The sequence below is a fragment of the Maniola jurtina genome, chromosome 2, assembly GCF_905333055.1.
Source record: "Maniola jurtina chromosome 2, ilManJurt1.1, whole genome shotgun sequence".
Taxonomy (NCBI): Eukaryota; Metazoa; Arthropoda; class Insecta; order Lepidoptera; family Nymphalidae; genus Maniola; species Maniola jurtina.
The window spans coordinates 2,307,367-2,319,844 of record NC_060030.1 but is presented as its reverse complement, the minus strand read 5'-3'; the positions used below and the strand labels follow the sequence as shown (position 1 = coordinate 2,319,844).

Below are 12,478 nucleotides of genomic sequence, written 5' to 3'. Positions count from 1 at the left end.
CCGCTTTTGAAAAAGATTACTTTCTGCAAATAAGTAACTAACTACGTAGGTATTGTTTATACTGTAGGTAACTTCTAACATTCCTAATCATAAATAATCCAAGGAACATTGCTCTCTAACAAGCGAACCATCATTAAAAGATAATTTAAAAGAGTAATAATTTTTCCATGATTTTTAGGTCCTATTCTCGTTGAACTTTGAATTATCAGGAATAAGTCTTCTCTGTATTATATTTGTATAAAGAATCTTTCTTTTCTCCTATTGATTTGCTTATTTAATGTATTCTGTGGTGGTTTGCCTCAGAACAATATCTGTATTTTTTACTGGTTTACGGCTCTTGGTTCTAGCCCTTTTGAGCACATATCTGAATGAATCAAAGACTAAAGACACAAATGATACACAAGCGTACTCAGAGTATACACAATCCCGGCTGAAAGTTTTAATGCGCAGTCGACGCTTCGTGTTCAGATGGTTTGTTGGTTTGTTTCCTTGTGTAGTGCGCTGTACGCAGTGTCGCAGTGCACTGCCTGCGTCACAGAAATAATGCGTAGTTATTCTGTGAGTATAATTATTGTATTCTGTGAATAATGCTGAATGATTAAGTAGCTGCTAATTAATTTCAACAGGCGTTTCTAGTCAAGCAACGTAGAAGTTAGAGCAAAAGCTTTTAAAGACCGCTAACCTTACAGCTGCGCAGGCGATTTATCGATCTATTCCGATAAATAGCGCCTAGCGCCTAGCGCCTAGTTCTAGTTTATCATCTAAGGTTACCAGCCTACTTGTATCCATTTCAGTGTAATATCATTAAGTACTCATAACTCATTAGATTTGGTTAAATGAGATGCGTGAAAGCAAAATTCTGCCCGTTTTTTTTTTGTATACGGTTAACGGTAGGTCATTAGTAGATAGACAGGTAGACAGTAAATATTGACTGGTGTATTTGGGTATATTAATAGCCATAACTACCATTATTTACAGTCTGCATTTATAAAATTATAAGGCATTAGAAAAAAAAAACAATAGACGTTAATTTAAAACTATTTAATTGTTATCTTTTAAATATACAGGGTATGATTAGAACACAATCCAAAACTTAGGGCTATTATAATACTATAACTGGCTACTCAGTACTCACCTAAACACAATCCAATACCAATAATAATCATTTGCCTTATAACCTTGTAGTTTATTATTTTTTAAACCCGCAATGTATAGCGTGCAAACCGCCTACGACGTGGCATTGACCCTGCGGAACGTTTGTTGAACTCTAGCGCCAGACAAATGTTTTATATGCAATACATTGCAAACTTTAAAAATATACAGGTTTTTAATTTTTTTTTGCGTTTTTTTTTTGTGGTATCTTCAGTACTACCATGTCTTCGTTTTCCTAGCGTTCTACTCACACTCTGTAATATCAAAACTACAGTATAAACTCTATATAACGACACCGAAGGGACTGTGCATTTTATGGCGTTATAGAGAGTTGTCGTTAAATGGAGAGAAGAAACATCAGAATTAGAAAAAGAAAAAGTTTATTTATGTGCATAAAAAAGAATGTTATTTGAACGCTAGAAAGTTTGTGAGCAACTAAGAATATGATAAGGTATACATAATCCATGACTCCTACTTATGAATCATGGTCAACAACAGTGTACACGTACAAGCAATCCCAATTTGTAAACAAAAGAACGAATTTCTTAGAATGTTCGGTATGCATGATGCCGACAGTCGAGTTTATTGCGGGCTAGGATAATAAAGCGACAATAGATCGTACACAGCTGCGCAGTTTTTACTAATTTTAGCAACTTAAAATGTACTTTTTATTACTCAATTGTTGTCCTTATTGAGAGTGGGTGTAATGCTATGTAGAGTGAAACATGGTATGAATGACAAGCTAAACCAACCGAAGCCAACTGATTTCGACGCTTAAGGGAGTTTGTCGTTAAATAGAGTGACGTTACATGGAGTTTACACTGTATTTACAAGACGTATTCATTTATTTTTAGGTAACTACACATAATATCACTGAATAAAAGAACATCCTAAGACATTTGTAATCATTTTTTAAAAATTTAATTCTTCTTTTTTCATGTTATTTATTATCGGTTATTCACGTCGCCATCTTTAACCACCGGCTCAGGTACTCACTCACTTTGTGTGCAGCATTTCTGTAAAGAAAATAGATCATTATCATCACCGCTACAATATTGAACGCCCTTCCAGCATTAGTTTTCCCCTCCAATTATAATATGGGTGCCTCGAAGTCAAGAGAGAATAGGCATTTTCTAGACAAGCGCGTTAAATCAGCTGCATCATCACTTGTTTGCTTGGTCAGACTAAAGCCATACGCATTTTAATTTAAAAAAAAATTGGTTGTCTGTAAAGTCGGTTTACTGACGATAGTTGAACGTGACAACAAAGGCCGATTGTGCTTCTTTGTCGCTCGTTCCGCGCTCTCGCTTGCACTTCAAGCCTTACATGGAACGCCTCAGAGCGAGGTAACGCCGCATGAGTCATGTTTTTTCGTGCGTGCAGCCGGCTCTATCGAATTATAAGACGTTTTCGCGTCAAAATCATCTTATGTCTCAATTGCCGGCCCTCTAAGCATGGATCTCCTCTAAACCTAGTGCTTACTTTGACTTTGTTTAGGCTTTACTTACAGTAAAAACCGATCAAGCTAGTCAGATTCGCACACGAAGAGTTTCGTATACTATCATACAAGATTGATGACGACATTAGCTTTTTTTTTTAATTTGCATGGCAGCCATTTCGAAATTTTCATTTTTATTGGTAGGTATCGGCATCAATAGATAACTCAAAATTTAAAAAAAACCCCCGACACAAAAACCTCTATAAGAAAACTAGAAAAGAGCTGATAACTTTCAAACAGTTGAACCGATTTTTTCCTATTATAGCTAAGAACACTCTCGATCAAGCCACTTTTCAAACAAAAAAAATAAATTAAAATCGGTTCATTCGTTTAGGAGCTACGATGCCACAGACAGATACACAGATACACACGTCAAACTTAAAACACCCCTCTTTTTGGTCGGGGGTTAAAAATACACTGAAAATTTCTAGTTTCTCCCTACTACGGTTCATGAGATACGAGGGACAGCGGAGGCTTAGTAATAAAGTCCTGTTGACAACCTTCGTGTACGGAACCCTAAAAATTAGACATCCACTATAATGACTATTTTCAAAAAGATCATAGTCAGTATTACTCGGGATAATGTAAGGATTCTAACGATACTCCACGCAAGTTATGGTGGAAGAAAGAAATTCACATGCATGTACCTACAATACATTGTCATGAACCTTGAAATTATTAGGCACTTAACCAAGTAGGTACACACCTTATTTAAGGGCAGTCATGTAAATATACATAGAGACAACATAAGAGATTAAGTTACTAACAGGGCTCTCTCCGTCACTCGCTTCATACAATCGTAGTTCCATTTTCATTTGAATATTAAGCAACCAAAGTCCATGAACTTTTGCAGACATATTCTAGAAACTAATATCTATGTCTGTGTCTTAAAACTACATATTATTAGAAAAATCTAAAACGCCACAGACACAGGTATTAGTTTCTAGAATATGTCTGCAAAAGTTCATAGACTTTAGATGCTTAATATTCAAATGAAATTGGAACTACGTTTGTATGAAGCGAGTGACGGAGAGAGCCCTCCTAAGTAATAATAATAAATTAAATCATTCACGCAGACTTCCTCTCGTCTATATTAGTACATTTTAGTGTTACCTAATAACTCTAATTGAGAACCCGTGTTCTTGTGTGGTACAAGGCAAAAGCTCTGCGAGGGTTCGCTCGACGGCCCGTTCTACGCCGGAACAGCGACCCACCCAGATGGGATCGCAGTGTGAACTGGAAATAAATTATTAAAAATTTTTTTAGATGTGTCTGGGAAAATTCAGAAAAAAATACCTACTTAATTTTAAACAATTATCTTAAACTATTTTTTCTATAAAAAATCAAAAAAATACAATAAATACAAGTACAATAAATTACTATTTAGTATTATTATGTATCTTTGTAAGGGTTAATTGTTTTTGCCTTAGGTTTTAGTGAAAAGGTGTATCTTATAAAGCAGAAGACATCCGTAAATAATAGATTTCATCAAAACTAATCACAGAATTACAATCGTAATCTCCACTACGATGGTGCAACGGCTGAAGTTTGAATCGCCGACCTTTCGGAATTCAGTCCGCTCCTCCATTTAAACTATGTGAATCTATGAGTCATATTTGTATCTGTTTTCATAAACTGGCTTACTTTTTAGCGACGTGTCGCAAGCTGGCCTGGATGACGGCGTCGAAAGCGGCGGCCGCGTCTCCGTACGCTCCGCTCGTGTCGCCTGCTGCGCATGCCCATGCAATGCACCCACCACGCTTCACGCGCCTTGCCAGCGATTCCAATAGCTTGCACAGTATTAATTTATTAGCACTTGTACTCAGAAAAAGAAATATTTCGGTTACTTATTCAAAATCATAATCCATACTATAATTTATAATTATTAATAATACTATATAATTTATAAGTATTAATAATACTATAATTTATTACAAATGCGAAAGTGTGTCTGTCTGCATGTTTGCTAGCTTTTCACGACCCATCCATTTAACTAATTTTGATGAAAATTGGTACCCACACAGATAGCTTGACCCCCAGGGATGGACGCATATTCTTTTGTCCCCGAAAATCAAACAGTTCCCACGGGGTTTTAAAAAACCTAAATCCACCGGCACGAAGTCGCTGGCATCATAGGTTTGGTACAGGTATCTAGTTTGAATCCCAGGGACGGGTAGGGTTACTTCTTATCCCGGAAAACAAAGAGTTCCAACGGGATTTTTCAAATTTTAAATCAACGCAAACGAAGTTGCGAACATTATATAGTCATAATCTAAAAGTTTTAGATTTCATTTATAAAAGATTTTAAATCATAGCATTGACAGTGATTTGTTGTTTTACATAAATAATAAAATATTTATTATTATTAAATATTTAAACTAAAAAAATGCTTTTAACAAATACCTACTATACTATTTTAAACCAAAAAAATATTATTTAAATTTTTTATACCGGTGTTCTATCAATTATTCAATACAACATACCACGTAATACCTAACAACAAAATGCAACATTCTGATCATATTATTCTGATGATGTTAAAAAATTATAAAAATAGATACCGTATTTCCGCGCTCACTTATACATTGGACTTACCCCCTTTTATGGGCGTTGTTATGAACACTATTTGAACTATTAAAATATTTTGATAGATTCACAGACTGTCGATTATACAATCAACGATTCTGCCTTCTTATAAGCCTAGTCAATTTTACCTACTGGTGAAAGAATTTTCAAAATCGGTTAAGCAGTTCCAGAGATTACTTCCTATAAGCAAACTTACAAAAATACAAACTTAATAATAATATATGTAAAGTTTTTATTTATTTTATTATATATTTTTATTTATTTTAGCCTACCTCTAAATTATTATTATTATTTTTATCATTTTTTTTTGTCTTTATATTTTTTCTCAATATTAAGTATATGCAGGTAAATATATTATTTTTTCCTTCAAATTAGTAAGTATAAATATAAGTGTCTTTTTTTTTTCTTCAGAGGTCATCCCAAACTTTACCCCTTAATAATATTAGTATTATAGATTAGGTATATCTTACATTTAAATTCTCATATACATCTTCAGAAACCAGTCTCGAAATACCATCCAAACCCGCTTTCGACTCCGCTCCTATCACCACTAGGCAGTCCACCTTATCCGCTTCCGCTTTGCTCGCCGCGTCGCTTGTGGGTGTGTGCACGGTGCAACCTTCAGCTTCTAACCTTCGTTTGACCTCTTGACCTAATGCATTTGTTGAGTTGGTTAGCTGAAAATAATTTATGGATGTATTTAATAAATCTGCCAAGTGCGAGTCGGATTTGCACACGAAGGGTTTCGTGCCATCATACAAGATTATATACTTAATAGTTAAATTTACATGGCGGCAATTTTGTAATTTTTATTATTTGTTGTTATAGCAGCAATAGAAATGCACAATCTTTGAAAATACAACTCTACTTATTACGGTTCATGAGATACAGTCCACTGACAGACAGACGGATGGGCAGCGAAGGCTTAGTAATAGGTTCCCGTTGGCAGCCTTCGGTGGAACTCTAAAGGGACTTTTTCCAAATCTACACAAACCTACCTAGTGCAGGTTTGTAAATCAAAACCTTCAAAGTTCAGACTAGATACCGCTGTACTTTTTGATTATCAATTGTTGGATTTGTAAGATAATGATGTAATGGCGATAATGATAATAATTAATTACGTAAGCTTAAAACTAAAGCTATGAAAGTTCCAAATGCGCCCAGGTCTGAGAAGACCCCACAACAAACTCAGCCGGGATTCTTCTTAGCTTCTAAGCTTACCAGAAAGCTGTTCGCAGTCCTTAGCGGTCTCTGACGGACGAGCTTAGTTCTGGTAGTGTAAGCTATAAGCGCTGAGGTGGCCACTAAGATGGACCCTACTTCCAGCGTCGCCAACAACCGCCAGGCCAAACTAGCGCCCGCTTCCACTGCCTCTGCCATTCTATTCTGAGAACAATCAATAAAACAATGTCATCATCACCATCATCATCATCTTCATTATTGTCATCCCATAGACGTCTACTGCTGGATATATTAGTATAGTACGCGACAGGTCGACATGGCAATCGGGGTATGAAGCGGGGATACGCTCTGTACACCTGCACAATGCACTTCACCCGCGCTATCCTGCATCGATTGAGCGCGGGGGCTATGCGGGTGTTCGGGACGCTCCCACCCCGATTGCCATGTCTGCCTGTCGCGAACCAATAGGTCTCTTGTAGGGACTTTTACACGCTATGATCTTGCGCCGCCTGAATCCAGCGGCTCCCCGCCACTATAGGTCGTGAACTGTGACTAGGTGGACAGACGACATCAAACGAATGGTCATTCCTTCCAATGCTGTGTTTTCCGATGCGTGGTCGCCGATTTAGCACTTTGAGACCCCAACGTCCGTCGGTATTTTCGAACTACTCATAATATGTGCAATGCCCATTGCTTTCCATACTAATATTATAAATGCGAAAGTGTGTCTGTCTGTCTGTCTGCTACCTTTTCACGGCCCAACAGTTTAACCGAGTGTGACGAAATTTTGTACAGAGTTTTTTAGGTTAAATCCCGGGGACGGACATAGGCTACTTTTATCCCGCAAAATCAAACAGTTCCCACGGGATCTTTAAAAACCTAAATCCACACGGACGAAGTCGCGGGCATCCTCTAGTTACAAATAATTCAATGACAAATACAAACAATGTACTTAAGCCTACTAGTTTTCTATTGAGAATAATTGGATACTGAATTGTGATTGTCGACAGTTGATTTTTTGTCCTTCGCCATAGTCGAATACCCGCGCTTAAGCAATGGTTTCGTTACAAAACCACGAAGTAATGGTGCCTGTTCATTAACAGGAAGCAAAATAATAGTAATGTAGTGGTAATGACCGGAGACGTGGCAAGGCCAAAGGAAGAGCCGTACCTATTTCATTCAAAGAAGATCGCAATCTCCCTACTTAATTAAACGTCGGAGGCTACTTTGCAATGATGCTATGACTGAAAAGTCATACAAACTTCCATCACCTATTTATCCACCTTGGGGATAGAATTTCTAAGAACCCTGAAACATTCTTCATTTTCAACCAAAAAGGTTCTCATTCGTAAGCATCAGAAGCGTTGGATATTTTTATTACGGCAGATTGTAGAAGATGATATCAACATGATAATAACCAATACATATTTATTCCGAAGAAAATATTAAAAAAAATTAGCTTTATACTTTGATTTATGATTTTTTACACCTTTATTACCTGTTATCTCCCAAAGCCACCATGATCCTAACTTTATTAGGTTAGTAGATTACTGTGGCATAATTTTGAGTCGATTCATTACGGATCGTTATAGTCATAATTAGGACTAGCCGATGCTCGCGGCTTCGCCCGCGTGGATTTAGGTTTTTCGAAATCCGTCTGGTAGTTTTTGCGTGAAGGAGTAACAAACATACACACACACACACACACACACACACACACACACACATACATATAGTGTGATTATAGCCAAAATAACCTGGCAACGTTGCCAACAAAGTTGCATCCAAAGAAAAACAGCAGTGCATGACAAATTACTTAAAATGATTACATCAGTGAGAACCTATTACGCTACTTAAAACTGTGGCATAAAAAGAAAACGCAATAAGATAAAATAAAATGGATGCACGAGAAAGGGTGTTCCATTATGACTTAGTAGGTACATTAATTCAATGTTTACGACAGTATTTAGGGTTCCGTTCCCAAAGGGTAAAAATGGAGCCCTATTAATGTCACTCTACTGTTGGTCTGTCTGTCCGTCTGTCTGTTTGCTCGTCTGTCTGCCTGTCCGCGCGTCACAGGTCTCTAACACGTAGACGAAATGAGTTACGCTATTTGGTTTGGAATATTGACCTAAAATTTTATTTTTCAGAGGGGGCTTGCAAAAGGAGCCGAATTTTTTTCTAACCAGAATTAAAAATATTTCAGTAAGTACAAATATCTGAATAAATATTCCTTGCAAGTCTTTGGACTAGGTAAGTATTGCTTGTTTATGTAGTTTAGGTAATAAGTCTAAAACAACAGAAAAACACTCAGTTTATATAACAGCAGCTGAAGCAATCGAGAAACGTCGATCGGTGTTATTGATCTTGATCTTTGTTTTTCAGTTCTTGCTCAGATTGATTACAGTGACGTTAGGTACGTTGTGAACAAATGATTATCTACTTTTATTGATTAATTAATCATCAAAAGAATCACTATGCAAAAGCGTCTAAACGTTGAAAGTTCGTGATTTCGATCATAACGGTATGCCTATTATACCTCAGTAATTAAAGTTTCAGAAGTTGTCATTCAGTTGCTTGCTTCTCCTGTAAGGATTTCGTGCAGTTATAGCGTTTTGTTCGTCAGCTCCTCCAATTATCTCCAGACTAGCCGATGCTCGCGACTTCGCCCGCGTGTATTTAGGTTTTTCGAAATCCCGTGGGAACTCTTTGATTTTCCGGGATAAAAAGTAGCCTATGTGTTAATCCAGGATATTATCTATTTCCATTCCAAATTTCAGCCAAATCCGTCTAGTAATTTTTGCGTGAAAGAGTAACAAACATACACACACACACACATACAAACTTTCGCCTTTATAATATTAGTGTGATTAAACGGGGTAATATAATGATAGTAGTAGGATAGGTATAGTCAAAGTCTAGTCTCAGAATACATAGTCTGCTTCTAGTGAAGAAGGCTTCCTTTACGGCTTTCTTTTCCGGCGATTCTTCTGCTTGAGCTCTGCCGGTAACCTAACTCGTAGGTGAGGCAGGCATGTGAGGGACATCTTTCAACAAGTGTAAATTAAAAATTTATATCACCCCTGACAAGCGAAGTCTACAGTAACTAGAAAAGAGCTGATAACTTTCAAACGGCTGAACCGATTTTTTGGATTATAGCTAAGAAACACTCTCGATCAAGCCACTTTTCAAACAAAGAAAAAAACTAAATTAAAATCGGTTCACTAGTTTAGGAGCTACGATGCCACAGACAGATACACACGTCAAACTTATAACATCCCTCTTTTTTTGGGTCGGGGGTTAAAAATAAGTTTTTTCTTTCTTTACGCTGATATAATTACTCCTTAGGTAGGTATATTAGGTATATCAGTTGGTACTTAGATACTATTCTATTGCCGTTTTGCAACCCTAAGTAGATACTTGTCATGCCATGTCATTTACCCATGCATATCACATTACACAATGCCGTATGAAATGCTTTGAACGGACAATGTAAGGGAATTTTGCATTATTGTTTTGTTGCACATTTTCTCAGTCAATGTGGTCGCCTATTTCTTTGAGTACTAGCTTTTGCCGGCGACTTCGTCCACATGATACTAGGTACCTACCTATTTCAAAATCCTGTAGATATTGTTTTTGTTTCCCCGCGATACAAAGTATTTACTGAGAGCTTAGAGGCTAGATAGCCTGTAGGCCATTAGGGTCTATAACTTTAACTGAGTTCAACCAATCAATCATGATTTGACTGTTTGCGTCCACTGCTGAGCATCATAGGCCTTCCCAAGAGCACAACGCATAGGCCATATATAGGCCTTCCCACCGCACACGTTGATCCGTTGCTCCGTTTTGTTGAAATTAAAGGACAAACCAACAAACCAACACTCTTTGGCATTTATATTAGTTATTACTTAGTAGGGATTATAGATTTACGCATATAAGTAGTTAACATGAAATGTTAGGACCGCTGTGTTTAGTTTTTTAAATCCTTAGTACGTTGGTATGTAGGTACCTATTATACATTTATAAGATATTTTTTCGTGGTCCTACGAATAATTTTTACAACACACATTATTTTGCAACAGGGGTCTCTCCGTCACTCGCTTCATACAAACGTAGTTCCAATTTCATTTGAATATTAAGCAACCAAAGTCCATGAAATTTTGCAGACATATTCTAGAAACTAATATCTATGTCTGTGGTTTTCCAGATTTCTGTTAAAATATTCGGTTTCAAAGTTACGCGGTCTTAAAAATTTACATACAAATCTTTGAGCCCCTGTAATTTTAAAACTACATATTTTTAGAAAAATCTAAAACACCACAGACACAGATATTAGTTACTAGAATATGTCTGCAAAATTTCATGGACTTTGGTTGCTTAATATTCAAATGAAATTGGAACTACGATTGTATGAAGCGAGTGACGGAGAGAGCCCTGTCTGTTAACGAAATACATCTGAAATTGATCTCAAAAATATTAAAGTTTCGAAACGTGATACGATCTTGCAATGGACCTTAGTTAAAGTTATGGACTACATGGTACAATCCCACTGCTCGGCCGATGTGTCGGACCTTACCTATGTATGTGTTATGTCTAACATTGCACTAGTATTTTTCTTAATAAAAACATTAAACAACATAAACCAGTGCTTACTAGGTTAATGGGCATATAAATTTCAGTTATTGTGCCACATGTAGGTAATGATTGCACTAGGTTTTAGTAAATCGTGGAGGCCATCTTAATATTCAAGTGTTATAGCCTTTTGTGCATACAAACTGCATAGTGGAGGGCTCTGATTTCGTAATATCTGTATTTTTATAAACTGGAACAACAAAATTACTGTAATTTAAACTTAGTGATAAGTAAGGCATGGTGAAACGGGGTGTTGAAATGGTTTACGCGGTTTCATTTAATTTATTTATAACAACAATGGATCCGAGACATGGCCGCTAACTATGGGCCCTCATAAGAAAGCTCAGATTCACTCAGCGGGTTATGAACACTCTAGGTAAGTGATTTAATCAGAAATGAGGAGATCCGTAGAAGAACCAGAGTAACTGAGATAGCTCAACGGGTTGCGAAGCTAAAATAACGGGCAGGGCACATAGTTCGAAAAACCGATAGACTTCTCATCCCAAGGTGCAAGTTAATTGTTTGATATGTTTAAAAGTTATAGAGGTGCGTGCTTTAGGAACCCCGGATCCTTGCATAAGAGTCCGAAGTTTACCTGTAATGTAAGTTAGTGCCTAGGTTGTAGTTTAAGGTAAGTTTACATTAAGTATTATTCATTGCACATTTATAATACTAGAAGATGCTAGTTCCCATGGATTTAGGGTTTTAACTGAATCCTGTGGAAACTCTTTGATTTTCCGAGTTAAAACTAGCCTACATACATCCGTCTCCGGAACGCAAGCTATCTCTGTACCTATCCAATAGATGATGATAAGGACTTCTTCGGCGTGAATTAGGTTTTTAAAAATCTCGTGGGAACTCTTTGATTTTCACGAACAAAAAGTAGCCGTGTCCTTTCCTAACATGCATCCTTTCGCTAACATTAGCCAAACGAATGGACCGCGAAATGGTAACAAATAAACATACTATTATCGGGAAAACGAACGAGTAGTAGATACTTAGGTAGGTATTGTATTAGCATAGAACATAGGAATGGAATCTTAACCTAACTGGTATATTGAGGTTTCAATGGATTTTAAAGTCCTTATATGGCTCTATGTATTTAAAATATGCATGGTAGGTACATATTATGTTTCTTTAGCCAGGTTCATTCATATCGGCAGCATTCGACCAAAAAATACCTGTCTAAACTAAGTACGTAGTATGACAAAAGTATTGTTTATGAGAACAATATACCTTTAGTTGATTTTCTTTTTTTCTGCGTAGAACAATGATCATTGTCATCAGAAGATTGATGTCTATCATATACCTAGTCTGATCTGTTCTGTGAGCAAGAGCCTACGGGCGCTAATTTTCAGTTTCCATAGAGGCGATAATTGATCCAAACTTTTTTAGCCTTGGCCTTGCAAGTTCAAGTAAAAATGGATC

General features: G+C 36.8%; 1 protein-coding gene across 3 annotated transcripts in view; it reads right to left on the bottom strand.

Moving 5' to 3' along the window:
* Nucleotides 1-1,418: 1,418 nt before the first annotated feature.
* The window catches only part of LOC123874525, a 29,708-nt gene continuing 18,648 nt past the window's right edge, over nucleotides 1,419-12,478 (bottom strand). For 2 of the 3 annotated variants that reach the window (XM_045919958.1, XM_045919938.1), the window contains exons 2-6: nucleotides 6,458-6,622; nucleotides 5,707-5,913; nucleotides 4,295-4,440; nucleotides 3,764-3,886; nucleotides 1,419-2,168 (exon numbers count right to left, since the gene is read on the bottom strand). In XM_045919958.1, coding sequence (XP_045775914.1) covers nucleotides 2,111-2,168; nucleotides 3,764-3,886; nucleotides 4,295-4,440; nucleotides 5,707-5,913; nucleotides 6,458-6,616 — 693 coding nt within the window. In that variant the 5' untranslated portion in view covers nucleotides 6,617-6,622 and the 3' untranslated portion in view covers nucleotides 1,419-2,110. Of the gene's footprint in view, nucleotides 2,169-3,763; nucleotides 3,887-4,294; nucleotides 4,441-5,706; nucleotides 5,914-6,457; nucleotides 6,627-12,478 lie in introns of all 3 variants that reach the window. The other variant, XM_045919947.1, reaches the window with a different exon arrangement.